At 40.7% G+C, this 23895-nt stretch overlaps 1 protein-coding gene across 1 annotated transcript in view; it reads right to left on the bottom strand.

Moving 5' to 3' along the window:
- Window positions 1–14889, bottom strand: part of SARS1 (seryl-tRNA synthetase 1) — a 75613-nt gene extending 60724 nt beyond the window's left edge. Inside the window, exons 1-2 of the mRNA XM_069238876.1 lie at window positions 14538–14889; window positions 8189–8259 (exon numbers count right to left, since the gene is read on the bottom strand). Of these exons, the coding sequence (XP_069094977.1) occupies window positions 8189–8259; window positions 14538–14802 (336 nt within the window). The 5' untranslated portion in view covers window positions 14803–14889. The remainder of the gene's footprint in view (window positions 1–8188; window positions 8260–14537) is intronic.
- Between the last annotated feature and the right edge of the window lie 9006 nt (window positions 14890–23895).

Below are 23895 nucleotides of genomic sequence, written 5' to 3'. Positions count from 1 at the left end.
GCACTTCCCGATGTTATTTAGGCACCTACTTTCTCTATCAGGTGGAGCAGAGATCAGAGTAGAAGGATTCTTGGAGCATCATTGTGCTGCGTGAGACTACAGAATCTGCCTTGGGGTGTCCTGTAAGGCAAAAGGGAGAATCCTCAGGGGGCCTTGTGCTTTTAGTCAATGTGTGGAGCCACTGCTGATACAGTCACTGGAGTCTGCATCAGTTTGACACCTTCTTCCCAAATGGGATCTATTATTGGGATAGAATGAATAGATAGAATAGGGGGGAGGGAATATTAGGGGTGTGGTGCCAGTCGCGGTGGAGTGGTGATTAAATAGTCATCCCACTCATCATGGGGAGGACATGATGGTGAATCTCACCCTCTTCCCTGTCATCTTCCGATGAGGATGGCTCATACCTTGGCAGTGCTGAGATAGTGGAAGCTGGCGTCATTCTTGGCATCAGTGGTGGGGGACTAGGCCATGGTGATGCTGGGACAGTTGGTGGTGGAGGTGATGGTGGTTGATCCTCCGAAGGTTCTGGAAACATTCTACGGTAGTCCTGCAGCATAGCAATGTACCATTGATACTTGCACTTCTGGTTGGGTAAGAGGGCGTTCTGGATAATCTTTATAGTATAGATACCAGTGTTTGGCTTGTGCATTGTAATAATGCCCATATTAGGATTCTTCCACTTCCTCATCTTGATATTTCACCTGTAATTTAGATAGGATGTGTGTGGGGCCAAACAGACCGTCATCCTCTGAATCCTCCAGATCAAGTAAGTGGCTAGGAGGATACGGTGAAACCTTACTGGTGGAGGTATCTTGAGGCCTTAAGAAGGTCTTTGTAACCTTTATCATCGCCACCCACGTCGACGAGGGAATATGGGTATGTGTTGATGTCATGATCATCAATGGCGGCGTTATGGACTATGAAGGTCTCGTTGATGGTGGTGCCATTGACTACGCTCTTGTTGATGGTGGTGCAGAGGACTATGGTTTTGTCGACGGTAGTGTCATCGTCGACATTGGCACTGTTGTCATAGTCTTCTCCGACGAGGAAATCTTAGTAAATGGAACTGGAGCATCGAAGGCTGAAGTAGCTGCTGATGGTCTTGTTGACGACAGTGGTAACCGTCATGGTAGTAGTCATCAACGACAGCGCAGTCGATATGCAAGAGCTTGACGACGGTTCTGAAGAGGTCTTTGGACAGTCTGAAGGACAAGAGGTTGGTGTAGCAGGCTCAGAGCAAGAAGTTTTTTTTAGGAGAATTTTTGCGCTTTCTCCTTCTTTTGAATGTCCTTCAGAGACCAATGATGGGAGGTCTTCTGGCCCTTCCTGCTTTCCTCAAAGGTCCCCCGGTCGTGGGACCTTTCCCTCTTGCGAAGTGTCGCTCTCCTCACCTGAAGATGTATCTTTTTGTGACTTGACCTTTTGGAGCCACAAAAGAAAAGAGGTCTTCTTTCTCTTTCTTTCAGTGTCTTTGATGAAAAAGTGTTACATACTTTGCAATCATTGACTTTGTGATGAGAATAAAGGCAATAAAGGCAGTCCTTATGTGGGTGGTCCACATTTAATCTCTTTTCCCCACAAGATTTGCAGGATCTAAATAGTCCTTTCTTTAAAATATCAGACATTTTGCTGCTTTTTTCTAAGTTGAAATGAAGAAAAACTGAGCAGAGTTCAGGGAGACTCTTCACACAACGTGAGGTAGAAAATCTGAGAGACAGAGCTTTTGTGGTGAGGGTTCTAAAGAGTGCTGTTACCTGAATGAGTCTGATTCGGGTCTTTTCAAATTATGTGAATAAGAGGTGAAAGTGAATCCATGTTTAAATCCCCTTAAGTTTGGCTGACAATATGGAGAGTTAGGATAACATTTCATACAGCGATAAGAACTGGTAAAAAACCATGGAACACTCCTGGGCTCTTTTGTCTAAAGTGTGCTCTGTATGTTCTGTCTACTGACTTTGGATTGTACTGTCAACATACCAAGTGCAATGGTTTTCAGCACAGATTGCAGTGGAACACCATGATGTATTACTGCATGCCCAATGTCTTTTTGCATATTTCAATCAAAAACATGTCTCTTAAGGAGGATGTTAAATCTGTTTGTTCCATTCTTCTGTGTGATCTATCCATCATGAAACATCTATAATGTATCACCGGAACAAGACAGTGTAAGTGTGTGAGAGAGAGCGTCTTTTAGGCAACATAGCAAGGGATCTGTTAATCATGATAAAGCCACTGACTCAAAGTAAATTAGAGGACTGGCTCAAACATGTTGATTAAAGGATATGGCGGATAATTAAGATCCCAATAAATCTGTTTTGTTGTTGAGGGTACCCTTATATATCTTTTTATATTCTTACTTCCATCTATATCATGCATCCCTTTGGATTATACAAAGAGCACCCAGGGTTGGTGGAGTCCATCCTGACTATAGAAATATGACCGTGATGCGATAGGACCCAATGAATGAAACATGCCGCAAATTATTGACAAGGGTCTTCGTATCTACCAAGTAAATTGATATCATGGAGAGATATTTCCTGAGTGGGGCAGCTCATGTTTTTAAGGGTACGAGTTTGCTAATCATATGTGATTTATCCTCTCTGGAGTAAGCCAGGCTCACTTAAAGTGAACCCTCACGAGCTGTTGCAAAATGGCAAAGCCCAGCCTGAATTTTCAGCTGCCCCAGTCCAAACATGTATTGGAGCATAAACATTTTTTTAAGGCCACGGTTAATCTCCTGCCAAGTGGTAATGATTTTCAAATGTTGAGTGTTTTCCCTCGAAACCTTCATTTTCCTAACACGGGTGAGGTTACCAGTTCCCGATCTTAAGTGTATTGTTACACTGATTTTAGATCTTGTTTTCCCTGCAGTAAGATCTAATTTTTGAGTGTGCCAAAAGGTTTGTATGATGTTTAAGTAAAGGTGGAACAAAAGCCATTAAGATTTATTAGCTTCTGCTAACAGGCAGATATAGCCAGTGTTATGAATGGGTTGTATCAAAAGTGAATACGGAAATCCTTGTTAATCATTGAAGTGATGGATTTACAGTGGTCAATTTGTACTTATGAGTCTGAGGAAGAATATTTAACCATTCTAGAGACTTGTTTTTTAAACCCCCGTTTTTTTACCCCTCTGTTTAAAGATGCTGTGACAGACAATAAAATCAGCACTCAAGTCTTGAAAACTAAAGTAGGTTGGTAAATGTTTATCTCTCTCCATTAAAAGGTTGCTGCTGGTAAGTAAGTGCACTATAGCCATGCTCTGGCACATGCAAGGGGGGCATTTTGCTAGTTACTGAATAGAATGTTTGCATAAAGATAGGCTTGTAAGAATTTGGTGACAAATGTTCCTAAACTTTTAGGCACAAAGAAGACGTTTTAGGAGCCCGTATAAACCAAGGTGAGCTTTTGATTTCTTTAACAGAGATGTATTTTTATTTTGAAAAATTGGGCTAGGTCTTACTATGCGACAGGCATTATATATGGTGGTACTGTGTGTGCTGAGGCCTTTGTTCAGGAAGCAGGACAAAGATCAGCAATAACAGTCCTACTTAAGTGATGTTGAGGACTTCCTTCACACTAGTTGTTTCATGGACAGCGAGTCTACTTCATCAATATCTTGGATGAGTAGTGCTTTTTCATTTTAAGCACTTATGATGGTGTTTTCAAGGGCCTACCATTCGGAATTGAATACATTTGAATTTCACTACATAATTCAATGGATGAGTCCATCAAATATGGGGGCTCAGGCCAATTGTCTTTTGAAAATTCAGTTCTGTGGTTTTAATGTCTGCACTATTTTTACCAAATAAAAAAGAGGCTCTGTTAACTGTCAATTCTTTCTCTTTAGCCTTTTGTGTGGATTATACAGAAGTCACGGTGTCCCTATTTAGTCATTATGTTTCTTAGACCCATTGTTTCCTTGGTTGTTTTAGTTAATTGTCACATTATTTGTTTTTTCAAATGTTTCTGTTTTTTAGCTGGCTTTTAAAGTGGCAAGACCTGGTCAAAGAATGTTAGGATCTTTTAGGAAAAGTGTATCACTGTTGATTTGCTGTGCCATTTGTCCTTTTTAAGCTGGAGACAGTACAGTAACCTTGTGGATTTGTTCGGAGTTCAAATTCTTGTAGTTTCAGAACCATTTTTGAGTTGTTACCCAATTGGTGTTCTTTCTGGTCTAGCAGAAGCACTAAGTAGCTGAGCTGGTGAAGAAAATCATAAAATGATTGGACCAGTGTCCAGGGATGTGGAATTCCTATCGCCCGACGCCCGACGCCCGGGACATCTTGTTTGGGGTCAAGGGCAACAAGTTTTTATGTTTACTTTGTCCTTGGGACAAGTAGGCCCAACCCTCTGCAGCACAAACCCTTTGGCTGCCTGTTTACAGAGAGTGGAACTCTCTGCAGTTGAGGTAATGTGTTTCCAAAAGATAAAGCTGTTCGAACTTGTATTTATGGTTCATTATTTGAAAGCCTTCATTATTAGGGTGAGTGCTGTAAATAAATGTTTTAAGGTCACACTTCACTACTGACGTTGGTTCCAGTACAAAAAAAAAAAAACGTGTATACACATGTTTGAAAAGTTTAGGCTATGAGGCTAAGTATAATGCTCCCAGAATGCTCTCTGATTAGATGCAAATGAAGTGTCATTTAGTAAAAATGTGTTGATGCATGCTAGTATTTCCCAAAAATATTTCTAATGGAAAATCAGTGTAACCATTTTCAACACGAATATGGGAAGCATGAAAATAAACAAACACTGACAAAGCCAACTGGTCTGACATATTTTTTAGTTTCATCAATGAGTGTCTTGTTTTGACATGGCTTTTGTAACACTTTATTGTTGTGGGAGCTACCAGGCCCTCAACATTGTAACAAACACTGGCAAAAAAAAAAAAAAAAGTTTTTGAACTCTAAAAGCACACGTTGCCACCAGTGGCATAACAAAGGCCCCGCAGCCATCCTCCAGGGGGCCCCTTCAGCACAGCACCTGCCCTGAGTGAGTCTGGAGAGGGGGCTCCTCCATGTTCTTTGCAAAGGGGCACCCTCCAGTTTCGTTAGGTCAATGATTGCCACTGTAGTTCCTGACACTAAACAAAACTACTTTGTGTGCCAATATGCTCCTTGTGGAAGAGCAGAATGCGATCACTCACAGTAAAGCCAGCCGAAAGAGAGAGAAATAGAAGTTTAATAAAAACAAAATGTCTTTGTTAACACCAGACCTAATTAGGGACCAAGACCCACATGTAGGTAGCTTTTTGCATGTCGCTGCTTGCGACGTGCAAAAAGCACATTGCGATGCACAAACCCAGTTTTGCGATTCAGTACCCTGGTTACCGAATTGCAAAACGGGTTTGCGACTCGCAATTAGGAAGGGGTGTTCCCTTCTTAATTGCGACTCGCAGTGCAATGTAGGATTGTTTTGTGACCGCGGGCGCAAACCAATCGCAGTTTGCACCCATTTCAAATGGGTGCTAACACTTTCGCAAAAGGGAAGGGGTCCCCATGGGACCCCTTCCCCATTGTGAATGTCACTGTAAAAAAAAATTCAGAGCAGGACCACTGCCTGCTCTGAAAAAATTAAACAAAAACGTTTCATTTTTCGTTTTTGTAATGCATCTCGTTTTCCTTTAAGGAAGCAGCCACAGACATGGTGGTCTGCTGTCTCCAGCAGGCCACCATCCCTGTGAGGGCCGCTATTCGCAAGGGGGTCGCAAATTGCGACCCACCTCATGATTATTCACTAGGTGGGCATTTGCGAAGCGCTTGCGAATCACAGATGGTGTCAGGGACACCATCCTACATTCCGATTTGCGACTCGCAAATTGCGAGTCACTCTGACTCGCAATTTGCGGGTCGCAAATCTGAACCTACCTACATGTGGCCTCAAATTCTTAAAGTCACAAAAGTGCACCCATGGTATATGTCGTACCCCTATAAAATATTTGTGAACTGTATTTTAGCATGGGTAAAATATGCATGTGTAGATCTGCTCATGTGAAAATCTATTGAGCATTTGCAAGTTCATTTTCCCTCCGGCCACTTTCTTCCCAACCCTGGAAGAAGTTCTAATTCTGCAATTGTCAGGAGTAAATGACCAACCTTTCTTATTATGGGAAAATATTAGAGAGAAGCTGGTGAAAATCTTTAAAACATGCAGGTTAGTAGGTTTGCAGACTCAAAGGCATTCTAGCCCTGGAACTATTGCTTACTGCTTCCTCCAGCCCCAGTATGCAGATCTGCAGAAAGGTGGCAAAATAAGGAAACTGCTACAGTTGGGATTGAAACTGCAAGTATTCAAGCCCTACTACGGTAGTAGCCTTGGCATAATCAGAGAGGCTATTATCAGAGCTCTTACATAATGAGATTGCTGCCATAATTTGTCGCCACACTACATGGCACCAAAGGGACAAGTAGATCTTTTTACAGGACAAGTAGATTTGAGAAGCAACCTGTCCCCTGGACAAGTAGATATTTTAATAAATTCCACACCCCTGCTCAGTGTAGTCCAGTAGTTACAGATTAGATGTTGCTGAAACTATGAAGAGAAACATCATCGAACAATGGTCCTTTCTTGTGGTACGGATCTGAAGACTTTTTTTTTTTTTTTTTTTTTTTTTTTTAACTGAAGCTCAGGCTATCCAAAGAAACTAATACAAACATACTGCAAAGAGGATCTAGGGAACGGGAACTGTAGGATGCCTGGAGGGAACTACACCTGCAGGTGGAAGACACTCTTATTTTTATACTTGGCACAGAGCTTACACTAACAGGTCATGTTCAGTACCTGCAGGCTTATTGGTGAGGGGGTAGCGGCATCTATAGACTGCTTTGTACTATTGCATCCTGCTCCAATAACAGTAGCACTGGTATTAGTAAACGAGACATCCAGACAATGCATCTGAATGCTAAGCAACAACTTATTTATGGACTCTGACCAAGCTACCTTAAATATAAAATTCTGGAATATTTTCCTATTTAATAATAAGGATAAGCTCATGTACAGACTCTGGAAGCGTGCAGCCCAATCACCTCAGAGCACTTGCTTGGTGTAGCGATAAGTCTGTTTAAAACATACAAAACATTTCTTGCTTAATTCAAACTGATCTAGGAGCGCGAAAGCAGTTTCATAAAGTCTTGTGCTTGCAAAAGATATGGTAGAAAAGCAGAAATGAACTCACAGCTGACAGTCATGGTTCACTGCAGACTTTGTACACTTATTTGAAATACTAACAGGGAGATAACAGTGTGGTAAGATCCTGGTGACTGAACTGAGATGGCGGTAGTGAAACTTATGTGAGCGAATAGGAGTAGGGGGAACTGTTTCGGACCTTTAGGAGGCAGACCTGGCCTCTAGTAAATGAGAGGAGAAGACTTAAATAAATAATTCAGAGCTATGTCAACAGGAGAAAGAGCATACTCTTTGGAATCCAGAAGGTGGAAGGTCCTTGAGGTCAAAGGAAGAGGAACATTAAAAAGGCATTGGTTTTGGAAAAGGTTTCCACACTATTTCATAACACACAGCCACCTTCACTATTGGGGGCTCTCACATAATTGGGTAATGACATTCAAACGGTGGGTAAAGTTACAGCTTCCATATCGGATACCTATGTTTATTAGTCTGAAAACTGGAATATTCAGAGCAATCGAGATGGCAAAACCAGAATTTGTTATAGCATCACTTCTATATGTAGATCGTATAGGCACATAACAGACATTTAAAAGATTGCTCATTTTTAAATAAAGAAATCATTTAGCAAGCTACCTTTCTCTGACTCGATGTGAAAATGTATGTTTCTCCTTGAGGTAATGAGGTATACAAGGTACATAAGCATAGTCACTGCCTTGCATAGACGGTTGCCAAAATCTTTCTGCTAATGGAGCGGTAAATGGGCACTTGAGAGTTGGGGGCGCTCACTGGGGAACATGGTTCAAAGACTGCCTGCACAGATCAAGCTAGTTACGAAAGTTTCATATTCACTTGCATATCTTTGTGCAGGCCAGTTAGATATCTTCATTTGCAGAGCAGATTATGTAACCAAAAGATCACACTCAGATTCAGACATTTAGTATTTTGAAGGCTCATTTCAGTGCACGTTATTTGAAGAACTAAGAAACAGAACACTGCAGCACCATTAAAAAACTGAATTTTATAGGATACGTTTAAGAACTTTAAATGTATTTACCTTCATTTTTTCCCCTATCGTCTTGCTGCACAGATTCTTCAGTTTGTTCAGATTGTCTGCCTGGAATCTGCCTACATGGAATACAGTAAGTGAAAGAATGAGTTTTAACCACAAAGCAGAAATCACTCTCTAAGCACTAATGAACATACAGTGAGTATACGTTTTTACTACGGAAAAGTGATTTCCACCACTGTGAGCTACAGGGTAAGATAGACCACAAAGCCTTGGGGTGAAGACTTTTTGTGTCAAGACATAGTTTCTTTTAAGTTTTTGTTCTAGAAGCCAATTAGAAATGGAAGAATGTGTTTATGAGGATCAGATGCACACGAGATTCCACAAATTACAAGGTCCCATACGAAAATAAAGTGGCAGTTAAAGAAACCATACTAACAAAAAAGTCTCCCCTGGATATTAGATTAACATGAACGTTTCTGAATCCTTGTGCAAAAACATATTTTCAAAATACAGGCAACTTTTCAGAAGAAAGCTCTATTACAGGAAAAAAGAATCCGGTGTTTAAACCTCTCTGAAAAAATGCCTCTTACATTTGTAGTTTGCTGCACCTGAAATGTGACTTAAGGCATGAGACATCAAGATCTCTGCTTAGGAAAATTTATGTTATTGTTATGGAAAAAGCAGGTCCCTTGTGCCAGTTTTCATTCTCTTATATGAGACACTCCCTGGACACCGAGGCTCTAAGACCCAAGACGGTGCTGCAAGGCAGCAACCGGGGTGATTTCATTAGTGGGCAACACAGTGTCCAATGCCAACGTCTCCAATTAGTTTGCCAGTGGGAAAAAAAACTGTTTGGCAAGAAGCATCCACTGCCAGGAAGAAGAATGGCAAGGCAATCACCAGACAACGTTTTAGACCAAAAAAACAGGTCACCAGGCTGAAAAGTGCCTCTACCTCCAATTAATGAACGGGGGTTTACTCTCTGGTGTGTGCTGTAAGTCAGTGCTATTTCATTCACTCTTCGTTTACATTAATATTTACAGTCCCACACAGGGAATGCATGCCTCTTATGGAAAAAGATGGTCAAATAAAAATATCCAAGGGGGTCTTTTGAAATTGATAGTCTAGCTCCATGAGGGTTCATGACTAGAGCTAGGGGACAATGGGGCTTTGTCCCAAATGATCAGTATCCCACCTCCCCCCAAATGGGTTGAGGCACGGGTGCATTTTGGCTCCGCTGTTGTTTTCGATCTACATAGCAGATTATGGTTCTGTCTAAAGGCAAGAAGGAGCCTCCAGGGTTCAGGAGGTTGTCAAGGAATACAGATATTTAGTCCTGTTGTTCGGACACAACCTGGATTTTGGGGCTCAAGGTTCATTGCAAGAATCTAGTGTCAAGTTGAATGCAGGTGCACTGCAGAGAATAGATGCTGCTTTTGGACCAAAAGTCTGTTGAAGGGCTGAAAGAGGCACATAATGCAAAAATAGTTTCTCTGTTGCTCTCTGGTTGTGAGGTTTTGCTAGAAAAGCAAGTGAAGTGCATCCAAATTATAGAAACAACCATGTGAAAAAGATGGCAAGGACTACCCATGGGTTCTGTGAGTAGTATCTAGAAGTTAGAGCTGGGTCTTACGGACATAATATTCAAATACAGACACTGAGTGCTTAACTATTAAACAGGGCTCTTAAAAGCCAAAGAAGAGACATTGAGGCTTTTAATAAAATTGCGTCTACAAGAAAAAGACCTAGGTCAATGGGCAAATAACATACAGGCCATTGAGGTTTTCCCCCTTAAATATGTTGGTGCTTCACCAGAAACAAGCACTAAAAGGATTAATAAGAGTGTTTGCGTAATAGCAATGTTGCTGATGTTCGCAAAAGAATTAACTAGCAGCATTTATGGGAAGTAATTTACAGGAGCCTGTTACAGCCCTACTTGAAGGATATTAAGAGCAGACCTGTTAAGCGGTGGGCCTTAAAGGTCAGGCAGGGCCAAGTCCCCTCCTTTATAAGGGGTAAGCTGTGAACACGGTCATTGGTCCATATTTTTGTCACTCCTTTATAAACATAAGAAGAAGCATGCTATCACCGGTTTTCAGAAGATAACAAGTACGCTGTGTTAGAGAATCGGAGACGATAATTCTGCAGTATAACAAGTTGATATGCCGGGCCATGACAACATTTTTATCTGTGGTATCTGAAAAGGTAGCTATTATGACCTGATTTAATAAGATAATGCTGTTTTTGCACAATATCGCTGAACGTGGGAATACAAGCATTATACTAGGTCGCCAGCTTTTAATGTTATGGAGGATTTTTTAACCGGATTTGCACATCTTATGCTCTTTGCACAATCAGCTTCGATAAGTATAATGTTTATAATGGTCAAATGTGCTGTTATAATAAATAATTGCTACCTATGAGGATCTAGGTGGGAAGATTAAGGAGCATTTTCCCTTTCCCTTGGATTTGCATATTTCAAGCTCCTCGCACAATCTGCCTCTATAAGTCTAATGTTTACAAGTGTCAAATTTGCTTCTATAATATATAAATGCTAACACTGGGGCTCTGGGTGGGATGACTTTTACACGTGGCTGAGACCAGGAATGGGGTAGGTCTAGTAATCACTTTTTGAAGTATACGTAAATTTGAATGAATTTCATGTTTATGGCACAATTGTGCATGGGTTTATTGTATAATGTTATTTGCTTTTTGCACAAAAAGTGTCGACTGTGGGCAGGTAGTATTGTATTAGGTGGTCAACGCAAAGTTAGGAAGGTGAATCTCCAAATGGATTTGCTCATTTTGTGCTTTTTGCATAATGTGTTATTTTAAGCCCGGTGTTGTCATGGTTGAGAGGAATGGATCTGTATATGATTATTAATTGTTTTACTGATATCTGAATTAATTTTAAGCGTATTGTATCTTTTATTGCTGTTTTATGAGTTGTGGGGTTTGTATGGCCTAAGTGGCTTGATATCATACTAATAAAATACAATAATATGTACCATTTTCCCTGGAGTTTGTAGTTAATAGTGATGAACAGAACGAATAAGAACATATCAAATTAAACATCATCTAGAACAGACATATTTTATTTGAGTCTTCTGTACAAGGTGTGCTGCAAATGGAAAGCTTTTGGTGCATAAGCTCAGTCTTTATATACCACAGAAATAATAATATAACGATGTAGGGATCACAGGAAGCATCATCACCTCTGTATTGAGAGATTTTCAAAGGAGACAGCAAACCTCTTCGATAGGCACACATACATCCCTGACATTTCAATGAAGGACATGGAAAGCCACCAGTCATTACCTGACTACACCCACAAGTTACCAAACCCTATCATCTTCGGTGCTTGTGCATCATAGATCCCACCCACATGACGTGGGATTCACAAACCTACAAAAGCCCTATGATAATATTAACCTCATGGATTTCCAACTGTGCATGCACATGGGGAAGAACTTTGCCATCTTTTGCATCTGTGGTGTATGCTATGGTCCCTCAATCCTTCCATATAATTTCGTTTAAAATCAAATGGTGAGGAAAAATTTAAAAGCTAGGTCAAATGGGTTTTAATGGGGCCAGTAAAATTATAAACATCAGATGGGTATCTTTGAAATGCTCCTAATAAAGTACAAATTTGAGTTTCACTTTTTATGAAACAGCATGACTGCAGTATTTTTCCATAATAGGAATTATTTACAGTAGATTCATTAAATTTGACAAAAATGTTTGATTATTTGCTCATATAATTTCAATTTCCTAGTCGGCCAAAAAGGAGGCTTAAAAGTTTAGGTCTGGATTGACAGCACAGCTGTCTGCAAAATACACTTTAACAATTCTTGAAATATGCACAGAATGGGCTTTGACTACAGTCCCAGGAGTATCACTTTCAGGCTGATGCATCACTGTACCTCCTATGAAGCGCTTACACTGTCATATGTGACACTTTAACATTGATCTCAAAACTATAATGTATAAATGCACCCAGGAGCACCACGAAGTTCGTTGATGGTCTGCTTCCCAAAGCAGGTACAATCTATTAATGAAACATCACCGATCCAATTGACGAATTGCGTTTCCAACATCAATAAAGATTAACTGTATTTCCAACAAAAGCAGACAGCTGACACGTTCTGACTTAGGGGGCTTTTTCAAAGCGGATGTATGCAACTACCAAGTAGCGTTAGAACGGAATTAATTCAGATAGACAGTCACTCGAGAATCTGAAAGTATACAGGAACCTCCGAGAAGCGGAACCAGGTGAAAATGTAATCCTGGTTAAAGTAATAATACATGCCCTTCCGTAGTGCAGGAGAGCAGCGCGTAGATACAAAGACGTATCGTAAACAGAAAGAAAGTTTTTGTTTTGCTTTACGCAACCAAATGCTTTATTAAATGGTGTGTCGTGACAAAAAATGTAAACCAGGCACACTGGCTTTGCCAATGCTTGTTTCAGCTTAGTCTACTCGGGCGTGTGAACGTTGAGGGGGACGAGTAGTATTATGGGATATGGCACTAAGTAAAGTCTAAATGCCGTCCTACAGGAAAAAAAGATAATTTCACTGCAGGTAAAAGAAAGCTATGGGATAAACTCGTTGGACAGGAACGGCGCGGCCTCCGCGCTCGGCAGTATGAATGAGCCTCTGCTGGTTGCAGCAATATTGCATCAGACTGCCCGGTCTGAGGACGCAACAGCACGCGTCAGCACAAGAAGCCGCATATATGCTGGAACGCTGACCCAGTAACCGTCGGGAAGGAGTTAAACAAAATTAAAGTTCTCATTTGAATCATACAAACTTGCATACCCATTTTCGTGAATCCCCAAGTTAAAAATAGTTAACCGAGTACTTAAGGGCTGCATCTATAAGAAAGCTTTGGGCACGTTTCAAGGAGAGTTGCAAAGAATCCTAAATATAAGATGATTGATATAAAGCCTACAACAGTTATTACGAAATAGTAGTGCTATTTTGAAACTATTTTTGCAAATGTGTGTGTCCTTGTGGCAGACCTGCTACTTCGGCAGGATCTGTGCTAGTTCGTGGAAGCCAAGAAAAATAGTCTGGACGTCCCTTTACAAATTATTCTGGATAACTAGTAGACAATTATTTCAGTTGGACGAGAAAGGATTGTTGGAAACGACTCGGTGGATTGTAACAGATAGACTCCAAGTGACATTGTGACATCACTATATCACAGACTGAGATCACGCAGTTACTGCTACACGGGTGTGCCAGATTATAGCACAAATAAAGAATAGGGGCAACTATTAGGGTTTGATGCCACAGCGCTATAATCGGACTATTGTCAAAATTATAACACTAAAAGCGAGCTGACGCCCATATCACAGAAACAGGAGTCGGAGGCCCTACTTTTATTAAAATTAGAACGTACACCGGCACAAATGAGAGACGCGGAGCGCAGGTTCCAGATTGGTCTCACACCCATCTACACAGGAAGAGGCATTCCCCTGATACAGAGAGAGCCACACTGACATGACATGATCATACTGATATGACACAGAAACCGATAGTGCAACCTGGGACACTTCACCACACCCAATGGTCTCTAGCCACTTCAAACAAGAGTCTCCACAAGGACCTGTTCTCTATTCTCGTTCACTCACACTAAACACTGGCAGCCACCACCACAATATCTGGACAGCTCCACACTCCCTGTGCCAAGCTTTTATCTTTCTCAGCCTCTCTGCCTTCCAGGTATCTTCTCCACCCCTTGCCTCATCTTCTCCAGTGACAGGTCACTTTATACCCCTTTGGCCAAAGCTCCTTCCTCCCTAGTCCCTTTAACTAGAGTCCCCATCTTCAATTGCCCCTTGCCCCTCTAATTTAAATACATACATCTTTTCGAACTCCATCTCCTGACTCCAGATCCACTATTGTCAAGCTTATCTAAACGAATTTCACACAAACGCTGACTTCTTTACATTCAGTCTCTTGAAGACATGGTTCCTTCTTTGCCTTAATACTTTCACTTTCATCCCAGGAAACATACCGTTAGGAAATCCTGCCAGGACCACCTGGATTGGGGCATCTTCTTGCCATGGTCTCATTTATTTACTTCAGAATTCTTTACCTTGCTGTAAGTCTCTTTTGAACAGATCCCTTATTATACCTGCCTTTCAACACGCCCACGTCCTACCTGCACACCAAATGACTGTACCCCTCCCCCCCCCATACACAAACCTCTATCATACGCCTCCTGTACATGGGACCACTTCTCCTTAGCCCGCGTACCTTTGTACACACCCTCAATGCACCTTCCTATTCCAGTTTCCCCACTTACCCTCCTCCACAGCCTACCTCTATTTCCATCCCCATCTGGCCCCTCTCCTCCAGCCTCCTGCATGCCCCCCTCGTGTACTCACTCCGCCTCCAGGCCCCGTCAGCCTGCAGCAGTCGGTCCACGAGCCCCGGATCCTTGAATCGCTTGCGCTGGGTTTCCCGCACTGCCTCTGGGTCTCCGCCTTTGTCGGCACGGAAGAGGTCTAAGTCCAGCACCATCTTGTCGCGACTCCTCAGGGACTCGATCTCACGCCGCTGCTCAGTCCTTGTCAAAATCCTACCGGCACCGCAGTAAGTGACCAGGGAGAAGGGAAGTAACACGCATGCGCACCACCAAGCACGCCGCATCAATGCGACGCGTGCGCAGAGACACACCCGGCATCCGGGCGCGGCCTTAGTGGTTTCAGCGAAGGCTGCGTGGGCGGTGTAATGAGCATGCGCAAACAATCGCGACGGTGATTTTTGATGTAACAGATCTGCATATACTTATCGGTGACTCCTATGTCACACTATTTATATATAGGTTATATTTTAGAGCTGTCATATTTATTTAGGTAACAGGCATCTCTTTCTGTCTTTCTCGCATCAACAAAGCTCAAGCAATTACAAAGCCTACAAATCATTTTGTTTGATTTATCTTTTTGTTGCAGTTTTAGGTTACAGCCTACCGGACAGCGCAGCTGCAACGCAGCGCATCTGGTTTGTGAAAGGCATCTTGGAGAGTTTCAGAAAGTTGACCTGGGGATGCAGTCTTGCTTGCCAGGTGCTTTGCGGTTTGTAACTCACGTTTTCTGGGTTTCTATTTGCTGGTTTTATTTGCTTAACTCACCCCAGCCCGAGTTCCTGCCTGCCCATGCTAATGTCACATATACAGTATACTTCCACAAACTGTTTTACTGTAATAAATAGGCCTTTAAATCTTATCTCATCTCATTTACTGGACATTGAAAGACCAAGGCCAAATGTCAAGCTGTGTCTTCCAGGGAGCCTGATATTTATTTTGCTTTTGGGTGACTTCAGAGTGAGTGTTTACAGGAAAAAGGAATACAGTGTACTTTCTCCATGGAGCCTGCTTGAACCTTTTTTAAAATTTTATTTTAGATATAGCCATCTCAGAAGGTATCTCCTCCTTCAACTGCACAAAACATTTGCTTTTTATTTGTAGGACCTGAAGTTCACTATTGGCATTTATGGCCCATTCAGTGCAAAGCATAGGCTAAGATCTCTTCACAGGGAAAAGTCAGCCACATTGTAACACAATTCAACACTGCTTGGTTTTCACTTTGATGTTTAAAGCATATGATTTATTTATGGCCTCTGTGACAGCTCTTTTTGAAAGGTTGGTTACGTTTAAAGGCACATTTTATGAAATATTTTGGGTTCATGTTTAACTACACAATAATTGTGTATTCTATCTGCAACTGTGTGGATATTTTACTACTAAACTAGCAGTCACAAGTTCAGTTACATTGCAGGCACTAGGGCCATGATTTGAATGGTGCAGCAGGTGCAGTGACACAGGGTCCAAAAGCTCTAGGAAACCCACTGAACACCAATTATTGCTATATTTTACTACTAAACAAGCAGTCAGAAGTGCAGTTACATTGCAGGCACTAGGGCCATGATCTGAGTGCTGCAACAGGTGCAGTGGCACAGTGGCCAAAGGCTCTAGGAAGCCCACTGAACACCGATTATTGCTATATTTTACTACTACCTCTAACTCGGAACCAGCTATGGACAATATCTTCCTGCTCCCTAGTGATGATCTGCTGTCACAGTCCTCTCTGTGGTGCAGTGCGAGCGCCACCTCCTCCACCACTGCGCTTCCTCATCCTTCCTCTCTCCACTCATGTACTTCCTTCCTTGCCGGCTTCCTCTTCTCCTCACCTAGGCCACTGGCACACCCTAAAGGTGAACCGATCACCTTTTTTCACAGTACGGGCATCTTCTATAAAAGACAATTAAAGGTTCTATAATGTATTTCAGCGCTCTAGAAGAGCAGTAGTTATATTGCACAAAGGCACATTTTTATATGGCACTGGGAAGATTACATGATTTGGCCAGGATCACAGGATGTTAAGCTGGCGTAAAGACTTGAACCCGATTCCCCAAGTCGGCAGCTCTTTCCGTTACTTAACATCTTTCTTTATTATAGTAATCTGCAATATTGACATAGACAATAGAGTTCACATAGGCAAAACCTATGGCTTTGCCAATGCTTTTTCTTTATTATTAGATATAATACAATCTTGAAATACATACCTTCAGTATGTGCACTGTATAAGGACGTCTCCAACGTTTGATTTTAGTAAAATGTTGGCTATGTAGAATAGCAACCCAGGCCATCCCATGACTTGCCTCTTAGTTCACTATTGGCATTGTCAGGGTGGGTGGAAGCATGAAAGTTAAAAAATTCATGTTTAAAACTATTCCTTAAAAAATACTTGCGCTGAAATAGTCTGATGTGCTACTACTGAGATGAAACAGTTCTGCATGTAAATAAAATATCTTTTTGGAATGTTTGAAGAGACCTTTTCATATTTTACACATTTGTTGCCGAATGTCTTTAAAAATGAAGGTGGTCCAAAAGTTAACTGTGCGGGACACCCTAGTTACTTGCTTTCTTTCACGTCAATTAACGTGTAAATAAATGCTTGCCTGTTTTGAACACAGGCCCTCATGCAAAGGTCAGGAGTCCGCTTGCAGCTCCCAGACTATAGATCTACAGGGACGTTATAATATGGACTATACAGCTGTGTTCGCTTCAGTACAGCATAGCTGCAAGTAAAAAAAAAAACGCTACAATGCAGCAAACACTGGCTGTGTCATAAAGCTTTTGATCTTTACTTTCAGCCATTTGCAACCTGGCTAAAAACATTGGCAAAGCCAATAGGTCTTGTGCATCCAATGGATTACAACGTTCCATTATGCATGCAAGTGGTTTACAAAACATTTTCAGAAGGTCACGAATATGAAGAGATGAACGTGTTAAAAAGATTGAACATTAAACTTGTGTCTTTAAGTGGAGCAGGCTTTACCCAGCCTTAGCTGACAAATAACTTTGAAACGGGTCTCCATTGGGGCACATTAATTCTCGTAATTTTTATAGGCTAAAACAGCGCATTTTAAGGCATGGGCAAAGTGGGCTATTGCCCAGGCCTTGCACTATCTAAGGGCTCCCCTGGAAAAGTGAACTTTCCATTTGACTATTCTATTTATCTATCTAAACCTCTCTATCGCTCTGCATACCTATACCTCTGCCTCTCATATGTGCCAACATCGGCCAATAGGGACAATAACAGGACCATCAAGTAGAATAAAAGGATGCATTATTGGCACAGGTAAGCAGTTGAACTTCTTTAACATTACCAACATGAAATCCCCACTTCACTAATACATGGAACAAACTATCCCTCACCAACCTTAAACCCCCCCAACCTGCCAAGAATCTCCCCAACGCAAACAATTCAACCTTTTGCATGACCCCTTTCTTTACACTCTCCATCCTTCCAACCTGACCCCTAGTTTGCTTCCATGCTCACCCTGTGCAAAGACCGACCCCCCAAGCAGAAACCCCACCCTTCGGGATCAGTGCCTGAGCCCTGTAACTATCTGCCATCCATGAAAACCCTACCAAGGTGTTTTTCTGTCCCTCTATGTACTAGAACCTTTTGCTGCATGTCGCCATAACAGCAGCCACAATGCTGAAGAACCATGCCCCAGTGCATAAAACACTGTAAAACAGTTAAGAGGACTTGTCAAACAAACAGCCATGAAAAAAAATGGTCAACACCATAAGTGAACCGTTAACTTATCAGCCAATGACTCCCTCAACTCAAAAAGGTTATACTCATTGCCCATTAAAGACAAATGTACCCCATCATGTCTAAAAAGATGAAACTCTTCCTCTGTTATTTCATGTTGTATCACACCAAAACCTTTGCCTGGCCAAAAGTGCCTCATTTCCATTATTAACTTTCCTCCTAGCTTTCTCCACTGCCCTATGCTTAACTACGCCTCTCCAAACTCATCTAGGAACTAACTTGGTCCAAAAAAGTAATGTATTAGACCAGAACTTGCAATAGTTAACAAATCTTGTTTCATAATTTTGATACTTCCTAATCCTGATAACTGCACTAAGTCATTTTTCCCCAGGTGAATTACCCAAACATCAGGACAATGCCTATTATGCACCAGCTCAGATAAACATGGCAACAATCCCCCACCTCACCCTCCGTTTTCCACACCATTCAATGGAAAATTCAGTAGAGCTAAAAACCAAATTCTTTCCAAAGGGTGTCTTCGCAGCCTGCTTGACTGCCCATATTAGGAAGGAGTGGCCAACGATCCAAATGGACAAAACTGCGAAATGAGGACCCGTGACACAACCTACATAGACAAAAAGAAAAAGTTTAAATACTACTTTTGAGAATGCTCAACCTGTCTTATATATCATAAACAACAATCAGCGAACCATCTACCCAAATGCATTATCTCTGTCAAAGTGAACCCCAACGTAGATGCCTCAGTTGCTGCTCCTGCGAGAGCGTAGCTTATATAATCTATATTAACATTAAATGTTTCTGAATTAAGGTGTGATGATGCCGCATAGAAACTATAATAATAGCAATTTTGCTTAAACGTGCACTTGAATTGTGACCACGATGAGTGGCCACCAATGTATACGCGCGCTAATAATGATGACCAAAATGTTTATGTTAAGTTCAAATGAACGTATACTAACATTTGCGTTATTAAATCTGTATTGAAAACCTCATAGGCTTTAAGTTAGCATGAGCCGAAGCTTAGCTGCCCGGCTCTCATATTAAATGCATTTTTCTATTTTTCAGTGTGCTGACTCACAAGGGGCTGTGACCCTGTTTGTTCTTTTTCTTCAAACTTGGAAGATGAATGTAACCATGTTAGATCCGTTCTCAAGCATATTTTCTTTGTCCATGGACTAAATGTTAAAATAAAATGAAACAGTGTAGATTAATGTAATGTACAAGGTCATTCAAACTGGTGAAGACAATGGAACTGCTGACCAAAAGATGTGCAAAGAATTAGCAAGGGATGAAGTCACACCGGACGTGCCACCTCTGAAGACGTCAATTACGAAGACCAATCAAAGACTTGTAAAATAATATGGGGTGAAGATTAGGATTACCTAATGCTAATTTGATAGGTTAAAGATAGTGGGGTATAACAAATGCCCAATAGAATTTTGGGGGAATGTACTACGGAAAAGGGATAAAAACCCATGTCACGGGAAGTCATTTAGAATTAGGTAGGGAATGCTATTGATTTTATCCAGAAACTCTGTCACTCTGTTCGGTGACTTGAGGTTTTATTAAAACCCATCCTTGCCCTTTGTTTGTCCATTTACACTTTTCCTCCTTATGAGGGAAGTGCCCTTTTTATCCCCGCGCTGAGTTCTGACTGATGGCGATTTGACTGATGTCCTGAAGACGAAGACTGAACCTGTGCGCTGACCTAATCCTTGGAGGGTAATTATGACAATGCATTTGTAATTTGTCTGTTTGCTTTTCCTTTCTAGGTACCAACTGCTTGCTTTTGACAGAGACCACAGTTAGATGTTTTCCAAACTGGTGTTCTAAATTGTTTTGCATGAAGCCCAACATGCTAATGATAATTAGTGGTTAGGGCAGGTGTTCACTAAAACTGACGCAAATAGACAAACAACTGACATTATGCTATGTTGAACTGACGTGATACTGACACTCTGCTAAACTTGATCTATGTTCACGCCGTGTTATGTTCTGATGTTTTTGATACTCGCTTTAATGAAATCTTATCAAAGTTGCCATATCGTGACTATGCTATGTTTCTTGGTGTAGAGTTTAACGCATTTGCTCTTAGATTGTAACTAATAGGGAATAAAACTCATAAAATTCTACTAAAACAAGGTGTGGTTATTTATGGCTGCAAGGTCATGGTAGCGTCTTTTGAATTGATTAATGACTTTGACTAAAGTGAAATGCATTGTCGTGATAAATATTGATGACATTATTGATGTATTGATTTATATATTGATTAGCTATCTCGTCCTACGGTGTCTCTCAACTGGGTCAAAAGATTCATTGGCCTAAAACGAGTCCTGCTGTGTAATAAAATATCATAAAGGGACGCGTTAACAGTTCTATTCTAAAATAGTGTGTACCATATCGCTGACCATTTATGCCATGTCTCACAAACACCTTCCTCATGATAACTAAAAGCTGAGAGGCTGTTAGCTGAGAACTATCTGCATGACAGAATACCCACTTACAACTCACTCCTCCAGTGCGTCAAAAGGGCAAGCAATCTCTGAACCGGATATATCACCACATCAGTCTGCCTCATAACAACTTTAATACCCTTACGTTTCTGACCAATTTTCGACCTGCAAAGCCACAGCGAAACGTGGTCAGTGTCCCAGTACACACTACCTGTGTTGATGTCATGCACCCTTCTGCTACTAACTATTACAAGTTATTAAAGGCACCAAAGAAAAAGCATAAGCGTAGTCAATAGGTCTCGCTTTTGGGACATTATAAGTGTGTAGCCATGTAGCATATTACGCTGGGCGCTGAGCCATCAGGGATTGAAGAGCTATACAATTTCTACACATTGGGTCATGCAGTCTGATTCAGGAATACATGCTTGGCTTACATAACAGAATTAAATCTTCGCTGGTGCAGTGGAGAATAGTGACTTGTGTATTTGTAGTGCTACGAGATCAGAGCCTGTTACTATTATTATTTAAAACCTGTATTACATATAGTATAATATAGACTACTACAAAATGCACAAAAAGCTATAAGATAAAATGGTGCTTCCAAAATATAGATTTTGGTAATACCCAGAATGTACATAAAGCATTTTTCTTTTATAAAACTATCCCTTCAACACCTAGATAGTGATAGTAAGCAGTATATTAATACAATTTAAATTGAAAGCATGCACTTACATCAAACGTTCTTAATGTTTTGAATTCTTGAAGAATGGCATACACAAGTGACATAAGTAATTACAATATTGTTTAAATATGGATTAATCCAGATATCTGGTGTTGTAGAATGTCATGCAACAAGAGATGAACTGCTGTGGGTAAAGGATTGAGTAACACAAAGTGTCACACATTTGACAGTAGAATGTCACTCACATGCCAAATTAAATCATACAAAAGTGGGATATCAGCAATCTGGAAACTTGGCAGGTACTTAGGATCACCTTCTTAAATATCGGTCTTTATCAGTCTTCACAAGCCAATAGGTTGACAAGTTTATGATGGTGAGCGCATCTGGCCTTATCTTATTAGTTATGGCAACTAATAAGGAGTTGTGCCCTTAGGCCGATGGACCTTTTGACTCGTTTAAGATGATCATAACATCACACAAATATCACCAAATTAAATGGTATCATTTTATTAGAATCAGTAACTGTACACACCATGACCCATTTGGCCACGAATAACTGCACCTTTTAGTATCAGTTAAAATGTTTATTTCCCTATATTAACAATGCTAAGATCACTTAAGTTTGTCTCAAAACCTGATGATACAGATATAGAAACAACACAGGTTGACTGAAACGCCTAAAGAATCTTAGTTTTACCAAGGCTGTAACAAAAAGGCCCCCAATAGCTATATGACTAATTAATAGTAACAATAATTGAGCAATGGTAATAACGTACATTTGATCAGCAATTAAATGTTGTCAGTTAATTGACAAAGACAAATGAATAGAGAAAACGCCTCACTAACTTCAGATTAGCATTAGCATGTTGGGCTTCATGCAAAAGTTTTAATAACACGAATTTAGAAAACATCTAGCTATGGCTCTATCAAAGCAGCAGTTGGTACCTGGAAAACAAAAGACAAATCAACAATGCACAATCTACACATAATACCTTAGGGATCAGCAAGCAATGATAACATCATCAGGAGGACATCAGCATCAGGACAGAGAGACATTTGGGAAAAGGGGATGGTTCAGAATTGGGACTCTAAGTTCTCCAAACCATCAAATTAATTATCTAAGGCAGGCACTAAAGCGCTATAGGTTCTAAGGAATGAGGGCGAAAGTAAGCACCAGCATCACTGCACGGACTAGGAAAGTAAACTAAAAATAATAAAGTATCAGCATGTCAGTAGACAGTTGGCAGGTATCAAAGTGACAGATGAATGAATCTTGGAATAATAGCAATGGCAATGGCTCCGGAATAGTGACTGAGAACTCTAAGAACAATTAGGTTAAGTTGAAGTTGTCCCACGCTTGTCATTGGTCAGAAGCATTCGGCGAGGAAAAATGATCCAATTACAATTTTACTACATATCAGAGATATATTAGAATAGACATTCACATGTTAATGATTGGTTCTTCTCCATTTGCGTACATTCAGTCGATACAATAAGAATCAAATCGAAGATTCTTTTGTTAATAATCAGTAGGCTCTTTGTTCCTCACATTCCCAGTACGCTTCGAGACAACAGTTACAGAGATGTAGAAACTTTCAGGATATGTCTATTTCCTCAAAAGAAATGCAATTCATTAATATAAGTTTTAGACAAGTATGCGACTCAAACAAAGGAATTTGTTATGCAGCAGATATGAGATCATTTTCTAATGTTGCATCTTTCAGTACTTGGCAGACATTCAGCTTTAGCCTTAACTTGAGGCCTTTTAGTTAGCACAAATAAAGTTCATATTATTCAGCCAAAAGTATAATAGAGCAATGCACTTTAAACGTATAAAACTCTCAATACATAATAATACATTATTTGTGAATAACTCTGTAAATTATGGTGGCCAGTCAAGTAGGCACATTGTGAATCATACGTTAATTTCCATATTAATACATTTTATATGTTAAATCAAAATAAAAAATATATGAGATAATTATAAGCGTTAATTTCAGTGCTCACATGCCTCATAAAATCAATCAATTAAAAACCTCCAAAAGTAAAGCTTATCTGGCGAACACAACATGTTACAGTAAACATGTATGACAATGAAAACATACACTTGTTGCAGTACAAACTCAATTTTGGTATGCATAAAGGAGCCACAATCCTGGAAGAAGTGCTGACCGATTTCCAGCTGCAGATGAAATGGTCATGTCAACAGATGTTAACCTTCTAATCACTTTTTATGTAAGTGCTTCTAATGCCATTGTCTACATATAAAAAAGCACCTAAAAATTGTGCTTACATTACGAGTTCAGAACCACACCTGACTCAAACCAATCTGAAAACAGGTAGGAACAGAGTAGGCGCAGGCATTACTGCCCCTCGATAAAAGGACTACTTGTTCTGCCTTGTCTCCCACAGGCTGCTATTTGCATTTCAAATTTCTCTGGTTACATCAGGTAATCCAGAGTACAAGCGCGGGGCATAATACAGCAGCAGGGGCATATGGATCAGATAAAGGGCAGGGCAT

This window comes from Pleurodeles waltl, chromosome 6 (assembly GCF_031143425.1).
Source record: "Pleurodeles waltl isolate 20211129_DDA chromosome 6, aPleWal1.hap1.20221129, whole genome shotgun sequence".
Classification (NCBI taxonomy): domain Eukaryota; kingdom Metazoa; phylum Chordata; class Amphibia; order Caudata; family Salamandridae; genus Pleurodeles; species Pleurodeles waltl.
The sequence above is the reverse complement of the archived record's forward strand: the minus strand, read 5'-3'. Positions and strand labels throughout refer to the sequence as shown.